The sequence below is a fragment of the Lissotriton helveticus genome, chromosome 6, assembly GCF_964261635.1.
Source record: "Lissotriton helveticus chromosome 6, aLisHel1.1, whole genome shotgun sequence".
Taxonomy (NCBI): Eukaryota; Metazoa; Chordata; class Amphibia; order Caudata; family Salamandridae; genus Lissotriton; species Lissotriton helveticus.
Genome location: NC_136067.1, coordinates 712,620,506 through 712,640,939, shown reverse-complemented (window position 1 = coordinate 712,640,939; position 20,434 = coordinate 712,620,506). Strand labels below are relative to the sequence as shown.

Below are 20,434 nucleotides of genomic sequence, written 5' to 3'. Positions count from 1 at the left end.
TTATTCACTTCAAATATGTCACAGCAGTGAGAAATAAAGTAGTTTTTTCTGCTGTGGTGCAACAATGTCCAGTCCTGGATTTGCTGTCTTCCTCTTTCAGTCCATGTTCATTTCTATTTTTAAAATAGGCCACCTGGAATAGCCTGTTCACAACAGTGGACAGGTTTGAAATCCATAACACAACATAAAACTGAATGGTAACTGTGTATAAAGAGTACTTATTTACCTCACAGTTCTAAGTTACAATATAGACAACAAAAGCTTTGCTCGCATTACCACATAATTTAACTCTACAAAATTACAGTTTATTTAATACCACATAAATACACCCCATGTAAATCCACTCAATGCCACATAAAACCATATAAATACACCCAACACCATGCCACTTAATTCCATTCAAACATAATTTCACTCAACGCCACATAGTTTCTTGCCACACAATTCAACTCCATTCAATTATATCCCACACCAAATAATTCCACACCACACCACACAATTCCACTCCACAACATTCCACTCCACAACACAAAACACCACTACAAATAATTACACTTATTTTTTTTTAAAAGATATTTTTATTGAATAAAGCTTGTGACAGACAAGGGAAATAGTTTCACCATATGTTGTTAGCTGTCCACAGACATCATGATACACATTAACAAGGTCAATAGCACATTTACGTTAAGCCTGTACATCTCTGTCAACTGTCCTGCACATTTCTAACTCCACCATGGGCGACACACAGATATCTCCTCTATATACATTCCTTTTCAACCATTTCTTGTCCCATTTCTTCGGGCACCCCCTGTTTATGAACACCTCTTTCTCCGCAATTATACATCTTTCCAGCTCTATAAGCCAAACCGCTATGGAGGTCGGTGCCACACCCCCCCATCCCCTTGCCAGTTCTCTCTTGATCAATGTGTATCCCAGTGTCACCATCTGCTGCTCAGTTTCAGTCAGGTCAGTATCTGTCCATATGATAAGCAAACCTAGTCAGGACGTCAGGCCCACCGACTTCCCCAACGCAGACCTCATGTGATTTGTGGCCCTCTCCCATATATGATTCACCTTCGGACACTCCCACAGTGCATGATAGAAGGTAGCCTGCTGTTTGCAACCTTTTAGACAAACGTCATCTTGTCTCGCACCTATTTTTGCGAGAACAACACCTGTCATAAATGAACTGTGCAGTACCCTGAGTTGTATTAATCTTAACCGAACTGTGATGGCCGCTTCTCTGGGCGACATAAGGGCCAACCGCCAATCTTCCTCCTCAATCAGACCCAGGTCTTTTTCCCACTGCTCCTTAAGCTTGCCAAAGTTATCAGGTAAGTTATTACTAAGTTTTTTATATGTTAGGGATATTGCTTTAGAATGAAGTGGCCCATCTAGCAAGCGGTCCTGCAGAGGAGACGAGTCTGGTATGTCCCCGCAGATCGGGAAGGCCACCTGCAGAGCATGTCGTATCTTCAGGTACCGGAATATCTCCCCGACGCCATCTGGTAAATCCTTTGAAGGTCCTCAAATTTAAGTATGGTCCCCTTTTTAACTAAGTCCCTCACTGCCGAGATTCCTATTGTATCCCATCTATCAAATCCTGGTTGGTGGCATAGCATGCCTAGTTTCTGCGCGCACCATAGTGGTGTGGCATTAGTAAGAACATTAGCCCATCCTAATCGTGTGTTTGCCAGACGCCAAACTTGTACCGTGTGTAGTGTCAGGCCAATATACCTCTGTCTCTTAGTGCGAGAGTAGAGGGCTCCCAAATAGCCATCCAGGGCATAAGCCGGGTCAGTCTGTGAAGCATACCTCCAATGGTTCACAGCCGCAAGTTGAGAGGCCCAGTAATATAATCTGAGGTTTGGCAATGCTTTCCCCCGTCAAACCTTCCTTTCGTGAATTTCCGAAATGCCACTCTAAGGGCCCCACCATCCCACAACAGCGTGCGTACCTCTCCCTCAACCGCTATAAAGTAATCATCCGGGATTCGATGCGGGCAGTTCTGGAGGACGTATAAGAATCGCAGGAGCGCCAACATTTTAAAAAGGGCCACACGTCCAGCCAGAGACAGGGGCAGCGACCTCCAGTGTTTAACATCTGCTCGCAATCTGGCTAACGGGGCTGCTAGGTTGTGACTATAAAAGAGAGCTGGGTCCGAGGTAACAAAGCCTTTCTCCGTGACCACCAGCGGGCAATCCTTGGGAAGCCGGAGAGCCTGTCCACACAATACAAATAATACCTACTTACTCCAGTTAATTGCATAACCCGAGTATTTCCCAAAATTCGTAAAAATATTAAGAACTGTATGTATGGACTTGTACGGGGAGGCGAGATACAATAGTATGTCATCCGCATACAGGGATATTCTATCTTCACATTCCAATGTCCATCGCATCCCCCACACCATGACATCTCGGCGGACCCAGGCCGCTAGTGTGGAAAAATACAAACTGGGGGGCACTACCAACCAGAATATAAGATCCTTAATTATTGCCCGGCGATGTCGCCTCTTGAACCCACAAAGAAGTTAAACTATTGAAGAGGCAGGCGCTGGAGACTGGAAGGCAGGAAACAAGGTTTTTATTCGCTCCGGAGGAGAACACAACGAAAACGGACAGAAGGTATCGTTCTGAGGTGCTCTAACTGCATCCCGGAGGCCTGGCCTCTTATACACGAGTTTATCTCTTTATTACATGTAACACATTCTCGTCGATACTTTGATGTACGGAAAGACATCCTCAGAATCCCCCCTTCCCAGCCCGTTCCCATGCAAGGCTACAGTGGAAGTCCCCGCCCCGTTCACAACAGGTGATGATCATTGCGCAGCTGGGTATTCCGCCGATTCACGGAGTGTGCGGGTTTCGATCGGATCTCGTGGGATGGGGGGGGGCTTTGATCATCTCGGGGGTCCTTTGAGGAGGGAAGCTTCCTATTGTATGGGGAGGGGCAAGAGAATGGTATCGGCAGAGCTAGGTGTCGGCCTGGGAACGGGGAAGACAGACGGGCACACGGGGAAAAGGGGTTTGCGTCAAAAGGGCCGGAGGTCATGACGGGGAAGCAGGGAGGTGTCGCGCTGGGAACAGGATGAGAGCCTGGGGCAGAGCAGTGCCGAAGAGGGGTTTATGACTCAAGGCAGGTGCAAGCAGGGGGGGGTTGCCAGCGAAGTTAGGAGAGAGAGAGAGAGACGCGCTGGCTCTCGGCGAGAGCGGGGAAGCCATGGTGTCCAAGATGGCGGCTGTTTTACGCGCACAAAAGGTTTAAGGAGAGCAAGAGGGCGCCGATAATGTTGACGGTTTTCAGCCTAACTTTTAACAGTCCTCCCTTTTCAACATATCTAGCCAACTTGCTTACTCAATGTCAATTTTCATCAAATTCCTAACTTCGGCATCATATAATGCCCTCATGTGTTCGCTTCCAATGTCCACAGTTTTGGGAAAAATACAACTCGCACATAAAGAACACATAGGTGGCAAACATTGAATCCCTAAGCATAGGCCACATATTACAACTACGGGAATTAGGATAATGGTGAGCAGTCTCCAGCCCCAACTTTTGATGGTGTCCCAGAACCAACCACCAAGCGACCATTCTTCTTGCTCTTGGTGAACTTCCGAGGAGAGTCTGTGAAGATGTTCGATGGCTTTGTACACTGAGGGTGAGTTGTCCGGTATGTATGTACAACAGCTGGCCCCAATAATGCGGCATGCTCCTCCACGGTCCGCCAGAACCACATCTAGAACGAGGCGGTTCTGAAGAGCCACCAAACGGACCGCTTGGAGCTCGGCAGTGTTGTTGGCAAAGATGCCCGCTGTGATGTTCATGGTTGTCTCGACTGCCTGAGTCAAATGTCGGATGGCACGGCTGTTTGCCATCGGGCCCCAGAGGGGGACGAGTCCTTTCATAGCATCGAGGAACTGTGCTCCTGTTGAGTCGGCTTGCTCAACGTCTTTTGCTCGTTTTTGCCTGTGGTGATTCGCTGGGGCCACATAAGTTGGAGGAAGGACGAAGGAGATGTAGCAAGTGCCCCCCCAGCCTTTGGGGAGCCAGGTGTAGGCCTTAGTGCCACAGATGAAATACATGTTTGGGGATGACACAAAGGAAGGTGGATCCGTGGAGTCCAAAGTTCTGGTAAAGCGGCAAGCGCTGTGACCCACCAGCTGTGTCCCAAGTCCTTCTACACACATGTGGCCTGTGACGTTGATGACCGTCAGGGCTACAGTCAGAGTGGCAGCCGTTCGTTTCCGCAGATAGGAGAAGGTGGGTCTGGTTGGATTGTGGAACACCTGCATTTCGATTCGTTCTTTGGCCGGAATGTCCATTTGGATTGAGTCGCTGGGGGTCAGCGGGCACAAGTGTGTCTTTGTCTTGTTTCGCCCGGCCCCATGAGAAGAATGTGCTGCAGCTCTGCTGGAGGTGGCATTTTCCGTATAGCTCTCTTGCAGGAGGATCAGCCAGGCAAGGCAGGAGCCGTGGACGGAGAAGGGTGAAGGGATGAATGGTATTGAATGTCCAGTGGCATGGGGTAGCAACCCACAGATCCAGCAGTTGGTGGCGTTGGTGGCAAGATTGTGCTGGTGAAGTAGCTGCACGAAAGAGTTGTTCCAAAACTCCTTTCGCCTCTCTCTTAGTTGAGGAGAGAGCGAAATTAGATAATGTTCCTTCGTGGTGGTAGGCTGAGCAGTGGTTAGGAATGTTTCGTGAGCAGGTGCGTGTTCTTCCATAATCCAGAGCGTAGTCATGAGGAGAAAACAGAGGAGGATTACGATGAAGAGTGCAATTGTCTTTGAGCTATGGAGTCTGTCTGTTCTCGGATTTCTGTAGTGGGTATTTCCTGTTGTCTCAGTCGGCTTCTTGTTTGGCGCTTCCATCATCTTCTTATCTGGCGCTTCCATCATCTTCGTCTTCAAGGTGCTCGGTAGTGGGCAGGACCACAGACTCAGTTTTAGCTTCTCTCCAGGTAACCCTTGGTAGTTTGGGTCACCGTTCTGAGATTCTTAAGCTTAGTCCGTGGCCTACTTAGCCGAAGCTCCCTCCTTTCGACGCAGGAAATACCCTTCTCGAGATGGCACAGTGGGGTCAGGATGTTTTGAAAGTTCAAGTGTCTCTGTATCAGGGTAGCAGCTCAACGATGGTCGGTCCCGGTTCAGGAGCTCTTCTTGGGTGTTGACGGTGTCTGTCGTGGCCAGGGCTGGAGAGACCTTTTTGCAGTGATGAGCGTGCAGCCAGTGTTTCTTCCCCTCCACTCGAAGTGCGGTCCGAGTGGTGATCAGCACTTGCCAGGGGCCCGTCCACCGGGGTTCCAAACTCTTTGATCGCTGAAAGTTTCGGATCAGCACGAAGTCCCCCGGCTGGATGGCGTGACCCGGACCCCTGGAAGCATCGGGGATGGCCTGCCGCACCTGCTGATGAAGGACAGACAAAGTTTCAGTCAATTTGTACAGATAATCAGACATTAGGACATCCGGAACGTCATGAATGGACGTTGGTTTCGGGGCAGACCAGACGCTCATGGGTCGACCGAAGACAACTTCATAAGGGGTTAAGTGATGTCGGGTGGGGGTAGAGCGCATCGATAGCAATGCCAATGGGAGGGCGTCTGGCCATTTCAGGCCCGTCGTAGCCACTATTTTGGCCAGTTTAAGCTTTAGTGTGGCGTTGTGTCGTTCGACAAGCCCAGCAGATTGAGGGTGGAAGACTGCGTGGAATTTCTGTCTGATACCCAGCCCATTTAGGATGAGCTGGATAACGTTGGCTACGAAGTGGGGGCCATTATCACTCCATAAAACACGACAGAGGCCATAACGGTGGAAAAACTCCTTTAACAGGACCTTTGCAGTGGCCATAGCGGTGTTGTCGCGGGTTGGATATGCTTCCACCCATTTGCTAAATGCGCATACCACGACAAGTACATATTTCAGGCCTTGGCATCGGTCTAGCTGGATGTAGTCCATCTGCAGGACTTCAAATGGGTGGTTTGGGACCCCAAATCCCCCCCGGGGTACTACAGTTCCCTTCCCGGGGTTGTGTTGCAGGCATATTAAGCATTGTTGGACCAGGCGTTTGGCGGAATCTGGGATCTTGTCATTGTGCCAAACCCTGGAGACAAGTTCGATCATGGGGGCTGATCCTATGTGGGCTGGGGAGTGTGCCATGGTTAATATGGGAATCAAGTATGAATCAGGTAGCAACCATCTGTTCGTGTCTTTTGTCCGCCAGCAGCCTTCATCGTCTTTCAATCCCACCCGTGCCCATTCAGTCAATTCGTGTTGTGTGCTAGCCATTTGTATGTCTCTAATTGTGTCCTTGGCGTCAGTCCAGTTTTCTGCTTGTGACCTGGTCACGTACATACGTGTTGTCGTTCTATTTTCTGCTGTCGTTCGGGCGGTGATGTCGGCTAGTGCATTTCCCTGTCCAATAATGTCTGTCACCTTCTTGTGTGCCTGGCATTTGATAACGGCAAGTTTGTTGGGGAGGAGGACAGCTTCGATTAAGGCGGAGACTAAATCCCCGTGCAGAATGGGTGTGCCGTGTGAGGTCAAGTATCCTCTCTCCCTCCAGAGGAGCCCAAAATGGTGAACCACCCCGAAGGCATACTGGCTGTCGGTGTAAACGTTCGCCGTGGTTCCTGTTGCCAGGATGCAGGCTCTCGTCAAAGCAATCAGTTCCGCTGCCTGGGCAGATCGCTGGGTGATGCGGGCTGTTTCTACTACAGTTCGAGCCGTGGTGACTGCATAGGCAGCGGAAGTGGTACCATCGGAGAGTTTGATGCAAGAACCGTCCACCCACAACTCCCCGTCGGGGTCAGGGAAAGCTGTGTCTCTGAGATCGACCCTACTCCTGGTCTGTTCGTCCGTAAGAGTCACGCAGTCATGTACGGGGTGCACGTTGGGGTCGTTCTCTGGCAGGGGTAACAGAGTTGCTGGGTTCAGTGTGGTGCATCTTTTCAGGGTGATATGGGGGGCAAGCAAGGTTAGTTCGTATCCAGTCAGTCGTGCACTCGTCAGGTGTTGCGTCTTGGTTTGGTTCAGGAGGGTGTCGACTGCATGGGGTACCAGTACCGTGAGGGAATTCGAGAGTACAATCCCCTCACTCTGTCGGATAGAGACTGCAGCAGCAGCTACAGCTCGAAGGCAGGCAGGCAAGGCTCTGGCGACAGGGTCAAGAGTGGCAGAGAAGTAAGCGCACGGTCGTTGCTTAGGACCGATGGCCTGGGTCAGGACAGATAAAGCGCACCCCTCCCTTTCGTGAGTGTAAAGGGAGAAGGGCTTCCTGTAATCAGGGGTACCCAGGACAGGGGCTGAGCAAAGGGCATCTCGTAGTTCTGTGAAGGAGGTTTGACACTCAGGAGTCCAAGGGAGTGGGAAAGGGACGTCTTTGTTTAGGAGAGAGAGCAGTGGTTTTACAACGAGGCTGAAGTTTGGCAACCATTGTCGGCAGAAGGAGGTGAGGCCTAATAGGGAGCGAACCTGCTTCTGGGTTTTAGGGACAGGGGTGTCTAGAATGGTCTGGATTCGATCAGGGGTGAGTTTCCTTCCATCTTTGGACAGAAGGTGGCCTAGGTAAGTGACCTGGGGTAGGCAGAATTGCAACTTCTTCTTGGAGACCTTGTGGCCATTTTCCGCAAGGAAGTGCAAGAGTTGAATGGTGGCGGTAACCGCTAGAGGGGTGGTGTCGGCTGCCAAAAGGATGTCATCGACATATTGTACCAACACCACCCCGTCGGGTAACCGGACTTGGTCTAGTTGCCTTTTGAGGGCCTGGCTGTAGATGCTAGGGCTCTCCGTGTAGCCTTGAGGGGCTCGGCAAAACCTATATGAGCGGGATTTTAGGGTAAAGCCGAAGAGATATCGGCTGTCGGGGTGGATGGGGATGGAGAAGAATGCGTTCTTGAGGTCGATGACGGAAAAGGTGGTTGCAGTGGATGGAATCAAGGTCAGGATGGTGGTGATGTCTGAGACCACAGGGTACTGGGGTACTACCACTTTGTTGATCTCTCGGAGGTCGATGATGAAACGGTATGCTTTCTCATCTCCCTCTCCCTGCTTCTTGATAATGGGCAAGATAGGGCTGTTGCAAACGTTGCTAACCACTTCCTCTACCACTCCTGCGTCTATCAGTGACTGGATAATCATTACCAATGCCTTCTCGCCTTCTGGCGATATCCGATATTGGGGGAGTTTTGGGAGTGTTGCGTCTGGTCGGACAGTAATGTGCACTGGGTCAATTAACATACGCCCTACGTCCGAATCCGCTTTGGCCCACAGATACGGAGGTAGGGTGTCAAGCAGGGACGCGTCGACGTCGGTGATGGAAAACATGTGTCGGGGGGAACAATGTTTAAGCAGAACGGGGTTGTCGTAAAGAAACACTCGGACTCCATCTTGAGAACACCTAATCGTCGCTCGGAAGTGTTTCAGTAAGTCAAGTCCCATAATGGCGTCAGGGCTATTGGAGGAAAGCAAGAACGTGGTGTCGGTGGTGTTGTTTTCTACGTCAAAGAGAATCGGGGCAGACAAAGGGTTGGTGGAGGGCGTTCCATCGAAACCTGTCGATGTTATGAGTGAGCCAGACAAGGGTGCCCTTGGAATCAGTCGTTTAGATAACGCACTACGTGTTGCGCCAGTGTCTACCAGAAATGGAGACTTGGTACCCAGGACCTTAGCAGTGACATAAGGGCCCTGCTGGTCAACATAGAGCTCGACTGGATCCCTCCCTCGCCCTTGGCTGTCCTATGCAAAGGTGTGAGTGTCGTCATAGTCAGATTGTTGATATTGGTTCTGTCTGGGTCGATCGAACGTATTCGGTCTGCTTGATCTGTCATTAGTCGCGTCATTTGGGGGCCCTCGTTGTGTTCCCTTAGGTCTCGGTCCGTTTGCTACATCCCTGGGGTCTCTGTTCCTGATCATTTCCAGGAGAACTGGGCACTGGGATTTCCAATGGCCAGTCCCTTTGCAGAAAGCGCACTGGTCATCTCTAAGGTCTGTGCGTCCACTGTAGGGAGTCAGAGTGCGGTCCTGGGGAAATGCAGTTTTAGGGGCGTTTGTCTGGTAGTTTCCCCGGTATTGGTCTCGTCCTATAGTCACCCCTTGCAGTTTGGCAATCATCACCCTCTCTTTTAAGTCTTTCTTCTTTTTCTCTGTCGCCCTATCGTTTTCATTTTTCTGATGCTCATAATATTGGGCCATTTGAAGAATCGCGGTAGGTTTGGAGGCTGCCCAACTACTCTCGCTGGCCTGTAGTTTCTGGGAGATGTCCAATGATAGGCCCTTAACATAATTCTGGACAAACAGATGGTGTCCGGTTGCAGTGGTCATGTCCTGGCCGCTGTAATCGGAGAACACCGTTTCAAACCGGGAGAAGTATTCCGATACATCCTCCTGGGGTTTTTGGCGACAGGCTGTTACTATCGACCAGTCCACTTTCTTTTCTGGGATCAGGGTTTTTAATTTCTCTACAATTTTATCTGGGAGGTCTAGAATGGATTTCAATGGCTTTTGTCCTGGTCCCCGTTGTTTATCCAAGTCATCGAGTTGTGGCCAGGTATGTCCGAACAGCTCAAGGTGGTCGACTTTCCGGATTTGCTTCCACACATCAGCTGGTAGACATAACCCGAAGAACAAGTCGATGTCAGCCAGGGTCATGATAGTTGAACCCAGGGCTGTACCCAATTCAGTATAGAAGGCAGTGGGGTTTTTACGTAGGTCGGGTAGAGATTTCCGGAATGTCAGTATCTCTTGCCGGTCCCATGGCTGGTAGACCCAGTTGTATACTACCCTTCCCTTCGCATCTTGGTTGTTTGCATCATCGTGAGTCCCTGTACCTCGAGGGGGAACCCAGTAAGGGGCAGCCTCACGTATCGGCATCATGGTGTTAGATTGCTCGGTTGGTGGTTCGGTCACTACGGGGGCCGTGGATTTAGCTCCCGGCTTTCGTTCAGTGAGGTGGCGGAAAACCTCAAGCGTACGCGTAAGGAGGTCCGACACATCACACTCGCCCTCATCCCCGATATCGACCTTCCGGTACAGAGTCCTTAGGCTCTCGGGACCTTTGTCTCGATATCGGTCCTCGTATGCATTCAAGACATGATAACACAGTCGTACGGTAAAATGTCGTCTGTGACTCCCTGTGTACGAGCTGAACATATCTGTGATGTACTCTTCATCATCCTTCCTTTCTACCAGTGTCCTTGCTATTTTGTCGATCCCCGCTCGCTCATCTTTGTCTAGTCTGTTTGTTCTTGCAAGGCCGGCCCCTCGAGTCTCATGCTCGTCTAACGTTGCAGTTGATGCGGGTTTTAATACCAGGGGTTCGGCTGGCACAGAGGCCATTGGGGCCGACGCTGCAGCGGTACCTTCGCTTGTACCTGGGGGTGGCGCGTGCTGCGCCAAGGGTCGAGAAGGGGCATATGGAGGGGGCATGTAGATGATAGGGGGACCTAACAGCAGGTCCTCATTGGCTTGTCGTTTCGAGGGTAAATCAGGGTAGAGCATGGAGGGGGTTCTAACCGGACACTGGCTTGGCGTTTCCCTTTCTAGTTTCTGTTTAGCTTTCTCTCTTTCCTCTATCTCCTTTTTTAGCTTCTGAGCAGCTAGGTGGGCTGCTTTTTGCAGCTCTTTTTCCAACCTACTCTCAGTTTTCTTTTTACGCTGTTCAGTTTCTTTTCGCCACATGCCGAAGCTATCAAGCATAGTAGGTGTTGTCTTGTTTTTACCTAGGGCAGTTTCTAGCGTTTTTATTTTGTCATCATCGAAGGATCCTATCAGGGGCCATTGACTTTCTTGACCTTGTTTTGTATATTTATGCCATAGTTTACTATAGGCAATAGCGGTCAATCCATGCTTCATGAACATGTCCTTATTAGGGGTGCCTTCCAGTGGGGCTGGATGGTCCATCTCTAATAAGCGGTCCGGGCTAAACAGGCTACCAATCAATGGGGAGAAGACAGACATGACGGCTCGTAACGAGGGACTAAAAAGTCAGCACTGCCTATCTTATCACTAGGTGCAAAGACTAGACAGAATATTTCTATTCTACGTTGTTTGCAGGCAGTGAATACCTCATGGATCACAATAACCAAAGACCAACAAATAACAATGGGGAGAATGAGTAGGTCCGCAAAGATCTGCGTTACCTACCTTTTTCACTATCTGCAAAAAGGGTGGTCTCTTCCCTGTTTGCAGACAGGGAATCTCCAGGAAACAATAATTTTGCGAACAACAGTTCAGTTTCAAGCAATTATAGGGTGAGGGAGAAAAAAATAAGCACGGCTGCTACCCTACCTATCCTCCACTGCTTGCAAAGAGAGAGACCTTTGTTTCTCCGTTTGCAGACAGTGAATCCCTCATGGATCAAGATAACAAAAGACCGACAAATAGCAATGGGGAGAGTGAGTAGGTCCGCAAAGATTTGCGTTACCTACCTTTTTCACTATCTGCAAAAAGGGTGGTCTCTTCCCTGTTTGCAGACAGGGAATCTCCAGGAAACAATAGTTTGTGAACAACAGCTCAGTTTCAGGTGACTATTGAGTGGGGGAGAAAAATAAGCACGGTTGTCTGCCCTACCTATCCTCCACTGCTTGCAAAGAGAGAGCCTGTTGTTTCTCCGTTTGCAGACAGTGAATCTCCAATTAAACAAAAAAGAGCAATACTAGTATTTAACAATCAAGCAATTTTTTCGCAATTTGTCGTGGTAACACGACCTTACCCGGACCGCATGGACAGTTTCCTGACTTCCGAATCCAGCGCCCGATCGTCCTCTCTTCTTCGTTATCCTCGCGGCACTCCTGATGGTTCCCAGTCAGGACCGTAGATCACTCGAGAGAGGTCTGTTCGGAACCAGTGAAGTTCGGATGATCGGCTGTCAGACGAGGGTCTATCGGACAGACGCGTTCCCGATCGTTGCAGTCGTTCACTTTGTCGTCAGGACCTCTCCCACTGGATCCATGGGTCGCTGATGGGCCCCACGCTTGGGACGCCAATTGTGGAAAAATACAAACTGGGGGGCACTACCAACCAGAATATAAGATCCTTAATTATTGCCCGGCGATGTCGCCTCTTGAACCCACAAAGAAGTTAAACTATTGAAGAGGCAGGCGCTGGAGACTGGAAGGCAGGAAACAAGGTTTTTATTCGCTCCGGAGGAGAACACAACGAAAACGGACAGAAGGTATCGTTCTGAGGTGCTCTAACTGCATCCCGGAGGCCTGGCCTCTTATACACGAGTTTATCTCTTTATTACATGTAACACATTCTCGTCGATACTTTGATGTACGGAAAGACATCCTCAGAATCCCCCCTTCCCAGCCCGTTCCCATGCAAGGCTACAGTGGAAGTCCCCGCCCCGTTCACAACAGGTGATGATCATTGCGCAGCTGGGTATTCCGCCGATTCACGGAGTGTGCGGGTTTCGATCGGATCTCGTGGGATGGGGGGGGGCTTTGATCATCTCGGGGGTCCTTTGAGGAGGGAAGCTTCCTATTGTATGGGGAGGGGCAAGAGAATGGTATCGGCAGAGCTAGGTGTCGGCCTGGGAACGGGGAAGACAGACGGGCACACGGGGAAAAGGGGTTTGCGTCAAAAGGGCCGGAGGTCATGACGGGGAAGCAGGGAGGTGTCGCGCTGGGAACAGGATGAGAGCCTGGGGCAGAGCAGTGCCGAAGAGGGGTTTATGACTCAAGGCAGGTGCAAGCAGGGGGGGGTTGCCAGCGAAGTTAGGAGAGAGAGAGAGAGACGCGCTGGCTCTCGGCGAGAGCGGGGAAGCCATGGTGTCCAAGATGGCGGCTGTTTTACGCGCACAAAAGGTTTAAGGAGAGCAAGAGGGCGCCGATAATGTTGACGGTTTTCAGCCTAACTTTTAACACTAGGGGTTCCAATATAAGGGAAAACAGCAGCAGGGACAGTGGACACCCTGCCTGGTACCTCTCCTCAGCGTAAAGGCCCTGGACGTATAATTGTTTACCCTGACTTGTCTAAGTATTTCTGTGTATAGCAATTTCACCCATCCTATAAATTTAGGGCCCAAATCAACCCTCGCCAGCAGCTCAAACAAATATGGCCATTCAATAGAATCAAATGTCATGGAGGCATCTAAGGACAATATAACTGTGTCTTCTCTCAAAAATTCCCTATGGGCCATTACATTATGTAATCAGCGTAGATTAAGGGCTGTATTTCTACCCGGCATAAACCCAGATTGATCGGGGTGCACCACCAGGGAGGAAATCACTCTCCCGAAGCTCGTGGCGAGGACTTTCGCCAAGATCTTCGCCTCAACATTGATCAGCGAAATGGGCCTGTACGAGCCACATTCGTCTACGGGTTTCCCGGCCTTGTGGATCACCACAATGCTAGCTATACGCTGGTCCGCAGGAAGGGGCCCCCTCTCACAGCTTTCTTTGTGCATCACCTTTAGGTGAGGGACAACCTGTGAGGCCACGACCTTGAGGAACTCAATGGGAGTTCCATTGGGCCCCATCGCTTTCCCTGACATAACTTGACCAATTGCTTTCTGAATTTCCTCATTCGTCAAGTCCTCATCCAACGCGTCCCTATCAGACTCCGAGAGAGTCGGCACATTACTATCTGCTAGAAGCTTTCTCGAGTCCTCTGCAGTGCACGCGGTGGAGGGAGAATATACTCTCTCGCGGTGATCAGCAAATGCCTCCGCAATATCTTTGGGATGACGCAGGATCTCCCCACTAGACAACGTCAGTCTCGGCACCCACCGCGTACCCTGCTCCCGTCTCTCCAGCCATGCCAAGGTTTTCCCCGCCCGATCTCCCAATTCCAACATCCGATTCTGGGTGGTACTAGTCTTAACCATCATGTGTTCGCGGGTTTTGAGCCTATATTCATCCTGTTTCAGGGTCAATCTATGTTGTGCAATGCTCATGGGGTTTTGCACCTGTTCTGCCTCTAATCCCCTCAGCTCGTCCTCCAGCTGAACTAGTATTTGGCATCTCTTTGCTATATATCTCGCTTTCAACGAGATATATAGCATGCCCCTTCAACACCACCTTGTAGGCCTCCCATACAATTTGTGCCGAGTCAACTGACCCCAGATTTTCCTGCAGGTAATTTCCGGTTTGCACACATAATTCTTCTTTAATGTCGGGTATTTTTAACAGCCATGGGTTTATAACTATAGTGGAATGTGCCTGCCGCTCCCCGTGCGTGAACTCAATCCCAGCAGGGGAGTGGTCTGAGATACCTCTAGGTAACGTCTGAGGGTGTCTAAAACTGCAGATCGAGGCCGCATATGTTAGGAAGTAGTCGATTCGGGAGAGACTGCTGTGCACACTAGAGAAGTATGTGTAATTGGATTCTGTCATTTGCAACTCCCACCCCACATCTAATAGTTCCAGTGCTGCAGTGAATTCCGCCATTAATCTGTTTGGTCTAGCCCCCTGCCTTCTTGGGTAGCGATCTGTCGTATCGTCCATGGTCAGGTTATAATCCCCACCCATCAGCAAGGTACCATCGGGGAGTCCATCAGTACTTTACCAAGGTCCATCAATGCCACTCTATCCAGTGTCGGCGGCAAATAAACCGATACAACATTCAGAGCTCTTCCCTCCCATTGGGCTTCAGCCACCCCAAAGCAACCCCCCGGGTCCGCCCAAGTCTTGTGCTCAAAAGGGGGCGTGCCGTTCCTAACCAGGACACCCGTACCCCTAGAACCCGCGGTACACTCAGCATTACCCAAAAGATTATATCCCCACCGATTAAGGGCCTTACATTTATTACCCACCAGGTGTGTTTCTTGTAGCGGCACAAGATCCGGGGAATGCCTTTTTAGATACTGTTGAACAATACCCCTTTTTATTTTATCACCAATCCATTTACGTTCCAAGACAGGACAGAGAGCACTAATTCCCTGTCAACCCTCATGCCATAGCTCACTTACATCAACAGCTAAACAGGTCAATATGAAGATTGACACTTCATGTCGCATCACGTGAATGAGAACAACCATTCCATACCTACGTCTGTCACTTCCAAAACCAACATGTGAACGATCACATAGCAAAACATTACATTTATAGACCACCCTGTCCCTGAAACACACCCCCTCCCAGTCCCCCCTCCCTGCCTCCCTGCCCGTGGATTTAAAACTACCCACTCCCCAACATGGCAGAGCACCTCTCCCCCTCCCCAACATTCTGAAAATGCACGGGATCGGTCAGTCCCTACCCCCGCGTGCACATATCACAATTTATGAATTTCGCCATCCGCAATTTACGAACACATGAGTCTTGGGTGGGACCCCTCAGGTCAACCTACAATACTTTACCAAGTCACAATCGTCCACCCTCAGTGACGTATAGTAGATTCTACTCGGTGCCAGTCTCTTTCCAACCACACTCGCTTTTCTCACAGCGTTGCAAAGCCTTCATACGCGTCCAACGAGTGTCTCAGTCTTGCTCCACATCGGCCCTTCTCTCACTGCTGAGCCATTCTCATGCGTTTCCGCCCGGTCGCCTCTCTGTTGACCAGACCTCCCAGCACAGTTTTTCTTTGGCTGCCAGTCTTTCACCACCTTTCCATCCATCCAGTCCCATGCTTTCTCCGGGGATTCAAAGAACCACGTTTTACCATCCAATTCCACTCTCAGCCGCGCTGGAAATAGCATTGCATATTTCACTTCCCGGTCACAAAGTTACTTCTTAAATGCCTGAAAACTGCGAAGTTGGGCCTGGACCTTGGCTGTGAAGTCTGGAAATAAGGCAACTTCATAGTTATCCACTTTCATAGGGGGGGGCCTGATCTTGCCATCTGTAGGATACTGTCTCGGTCTCCATAGTTAAATACCCGGGCTATCAATGGCCTCGGGGGGCCCGGTTTGGGCTTACCTCCTGGCACCCTGTGTGCCCTTTCAATCGAGAAATAGCTAGATAGTGACGTAGGTTTGAGGTGCTTGGTGATTAGTTCTTCCACGTAGAGGTTCACCGCCGGTCCCTCCGTTCGTTCCAGAACTCCCAAAATGCGTATGTTATTACGTTGGGCGTGGCCTTCATAGTCATCCAGTTGTTGTGCCATTCGATCTTGTTTCCTTTGCAATTTGACCGCTTGCGTTTGGAGCTCCAACGTGTACATTTGCAAAGCAGTAGTAACTACTTTGAGTTCTTTTACCCTTTCGTCCATCTTCTTGAAGTCCGCCCTGATTAGAGAGACCTCCACCGTAACTGCATCCTGTGAGGTGCGCATGCCATTATGCCGCCATTATGTCATACGGTGTCGGTTCCAGGGCCTGTTTAGGGGTATCTGGCCCTCCATCTTTCTCCACTTGCTATGTCTCTCCCTTCTCTACAGCTTTAGACCTCTCAAATTTGGCCAGTTGTTTCTGGGTGTTCACTTTTGGACCCCTGCCACCCGTCGCCATATCCGCAGAGAGACAGCTCAGGTCCAAGAAGGAGCCCCTAGGCACTATCATCTGCCTCGGCTTGTTCCATGCAGCCCCGGCCCCCCCTCCCAATTAGGTGCAGGTGGCTCACGTGAGAGTGTCTGCCAGTTGTATGCCACTATCTCCGTGGGGGCATGAGGCAAACTGAGCAGCAACCCACTTCAAATCTAGCTCTCCCCACAGTGGTTGCCCGATATCACCACTATAAGCAGGGTACCGGCACTGAATAACCCAGAATGTCCTCTTAGGGGAGCCACTTTCTCTGTAAAGAGCACCACTAGTTTCAATGAGGGCTCACATGTAATCCAGGCCTCATCCAACATCTGTTTTGTACAGCAACGTCAATATTGTTGCCAGGGTGTTACATAGGGGTATCCCTGCTGCAGGCCAACAAATACAGCCCCATCCACATCATGGCAGGGGTGCCAACTTCCCTTGTTACGGGCAGAGCCTGCCACCACCAAGGATCACACCAGCCACCTCCACCAAGGATCACACACTCTTCGGGTTGTCCAATGTGACCCCGCCTTCAGCTGCTGTATGGGCTGCTTCTCCTGCGCTTCGGGCCACAGGTATCACAGGCAGCCACATTGCCGCTTGCCTCGAGTCAAAGAGGCACGTTGGGCCTTTCTGCCTCCGGTTATCATTTGACCGCAGCCGCCTTGCAATGGTCCCGGGGCCGAGCTGGTCGCGCATCCGGGGCATCGAGTAGTGAGACCCCCCCGCCTCTCGTCCTCCGGGCCCTCCGTCAGCTCTCGCTCCACGTCGCACAGCTGCGTGGCAGCACTCACCAGCTTACTGCTTCTTCCCCATGGCGTCTTCAAGCTTCTGGGGCACCAGACCTTTGCACAGTCACCTCCCGACCCAGCACCTCCTCCGGTTTCTGCAGAGTGCCTCAAGCCGGAGCCTCAATTAGGAGCCCTCGCCAGCCGGCTCAGACCTCCCAGGCCTCCGTTGCGCTCGCGGCTCGGACCCACTCACTACACTCTAGCCGTCGAGCCTCCGCTGCACTTCACGCCACCTCCGGACTCCCCTCAGGCACTCCCGGAGCAGTTTTTCACCGCCACCTCTCAGCCCTGATCCGCCGCTTCAGGAGGCCGCCATTACAGCCGCTACAGCGTCACTTGCAGAAAGGGGCACCAATATCCGCACTGCCGTCATGATAATCGCCAGCATCGACCCCACAGGTAAGGGGGGGTTAGTCCCACACCGTCACAGCTATCGTTTTGGTGCGGATGGCATAAGATATTGCAGAATGCAGCGCGGGAAGACGGGAGCTAACCTAGGCTGCGGCCATTCTTGGTGGCTGCTCAATAATTACACTCCTTGCCACACAATATCAGTCCACTAATTCCAGTACACTCAATACCACATAGTTACTACCCACATATTTCCACTGCCCACCATGCCACATAATCCCTCTACACATAACTTGCCTCAACACCACACAATTCTATGCCGCTCAATTCCACAACAAACAATTTGAGTCCATCCAACACAATTGCACTCCACCACACATATATCCACTCCATAACACATACCTAAAAGACATTGACATTGGCAATGCCAATAGCTCTCAGATTACAGCATATGGGAGACCTGTTGGCTTTGCCAGTGTTTGCTATGACTTGACAGCATTGAAGTTAGAGCACCTTCATGAAATGTGCCGTCATTGAACAAAAGGGTGCACAACAGTACTAAGTATTGAATAACTCCTGTTTTATCATGGGTTAAGGCAAACAACAAATCAAAAGATATATTAAGCAACATTGAGAAAAATGAACAAAAACTGTGCACAAAATTACATATTATCCTGAAATGGTTGAAGGTAAAATGCTTTCCTACAAAATGTACACGGAAGACATTAAACTTGTTGACAAGGGCATATAGAATAGACGAATGAATGTATTAGAATAAATATTATTCAGGAATTTGTAAAAGAAATGGTAATATGGTTGAAATAAAGAACAAGGACATGATGAAGTTTAATTGTTGAATAAGATCAATTCTTCAGTACTTAATGGAATTTTGAATGCATTCATTGAAAGATAATAAAATCATCGAGGGCATAGCTATATGGTGCCCCAGCTTGAACTCTTGCAATTGATAAATGAAGTGCTCATGATACAGGCTGAAAAGTGTGCAAAATGTGCAATTGTGTCATTTTGCAAAATTCAGGACTAAATACAAGAAATATGGCTTAATTACGTGAAATGCAAATCCATCATTTAGTGCTATATTTTAGGTCAACATGTGTCCTTGTAATGATTTAACATGTAAGGATGCATTTCATTGTAAATGAAAGCATGACAAACACAACTGGTGTGAGTAACAGTCTCTCACAGTCTAGCCATTTGTGACATTCTAGCTGTAAAATTTTGCAATGAACAGCGCCTAATTACCCAATGTGGCATTATGACAGAATTTCAAGAATGTTGCATATCACGCTTGGCACAAAATTCCCGGCATAATAAAAATTTCTCCCAAACCTATACAGCTATAAACCTGGGGCAAGTTAACATGATCAATTACAGTTTTTCTTTTGGGATTACTTTTTTGACATTTTATATAGTGTGCTTTACATGAGCACCAGTTACAATACACAAGGACACATTATTTTTTGCGGGCTCCGGGAGATTATGCAATTTTCCCAGATTTACAGGATGTTGAGGCGACGCCGAGACTCGAACCCGTTTTCCCTGTTCCACAGATGCCAGCTCTGGTTGTTATGCCACATCCTCATGTAATCTATGTTATAGTGCTAGTCCCTGAGTAAGTCTGCCATACATGTCTTGTACAAAATATTACATTTGCAGATATGCCAGAGTCCATTTTGAACTAAACAGAGAAGAAAGCTTAAGAGCATTTTATACCACAAGTTATTGCATTTTTGAAAAACATTTAATACTTTGTTGAAAAATTCCAAATGTAACTATCTAGCCTGAAGCCCAGTTTAGGCATGACAAATAGAGATTACATTTCTTAAACACAGTCTTTCTTTTTTCATTGTAGGGAGATTCAGGAGGTCCCCTGGAGTGCAACGGACAGCTTCAGGGTGTTGTCTCCTTTGGTAAAGGATGCGCACTGGCGGGCTACCCGGGTGTTTACACCAGAGTCTGCAACTACAATGCCTGGATCAGTCAAACCATGTCTGATAATTAATGCATTGAAAGTGTATAGGCAATGTTAAAGGTGGTTCCCTGAAACAAAGAAATGTTATACGCAATTGTTGAAACATACATGTGCACATTATAATGTCCAAATCTTATGTACATAAATTAGCATGCGATAACTCAGGTGGCACCGTCAGTAATGAGGCATTGACATGTGTTTCATACTGCCAAGTCATAATTTGTCTCAGAGACTTATAGCATGGTTGCTTGTGTCAGCTCTAAAAGAGAATCAAAAGTTTTAATCAAAAACATACTTAAACATTTGGTGGCAACTTTCAACATACACATTTGTGATATCAGTGAAACATATTGAGACATCCATGGGAAGTATAAAATGTAACCTCATCTTTATAATTAAGTACTTGATTTAGATTACAATGTAACTGTCCTATGTTGTGCTTCAATAAATATATTTCTGCATATACACCAGTAAATGTATTAGTGATAGAAGTACGTGTGGGAGTACATGCTTTGTGTGTTGGAGGTGTTGGCTACGAGTGTGCATGCTTGACTGCAGGCTGTGTGTCTTAAGTGTCTGCAGTTTCTAGAAGTGTATGGGGCCACAAGGGTATGTCTAAGGAAAACTACAGGCTTGTGTTGAGAGGTGCATGTTTCATATGGCGGATGGGGTTCGGGTGTATATATATGCAGGCGCGGTTCGTCCATTGGGGCGTGGGGGCGTAGCCCCCCCGCCCGACGCCGCCCGCAGCTCCCTCATGGCAATCATGTCAATGAATCAACATGACGTCAGACCGCCGGCCGGGGGCGTCATGTTGATTGATTGACATGATTGTACAGGCGGCAACACAAGTACGCATGCGTGGGGACGGAGGGTGAATTTTCACCCGTGCCCA

At 49.3% G+C, this 20,434-nt stretch overlaps 1 protein-coding gene across 1 annotated transcript in view; it reads left to right on the top strand.

Annotated features, from left to right (window-relative positions):
• LOC144762906 (trypsin-2-like) overlaps window positions 1–20,004 on the top strand; it is a 107,607-nt gene extending 87,603 nt beyond the window's left edge. Inside the window, exon 5 of the mRNA XM_078648203.1 lies at window positions 19,420–20,004. Within this exon, the coding sequence (XP_078504329.1) occupies window positions 19,420–19,569 (150 nt within the window). The 3' untranslated portion in view covers window positions 19,570–20,004. The remainder of the gene's footprint in view (window positions 1–19,419) is intronic.
• Window positions 20,005–20,434: the final 430 nt, after the last annotated feature.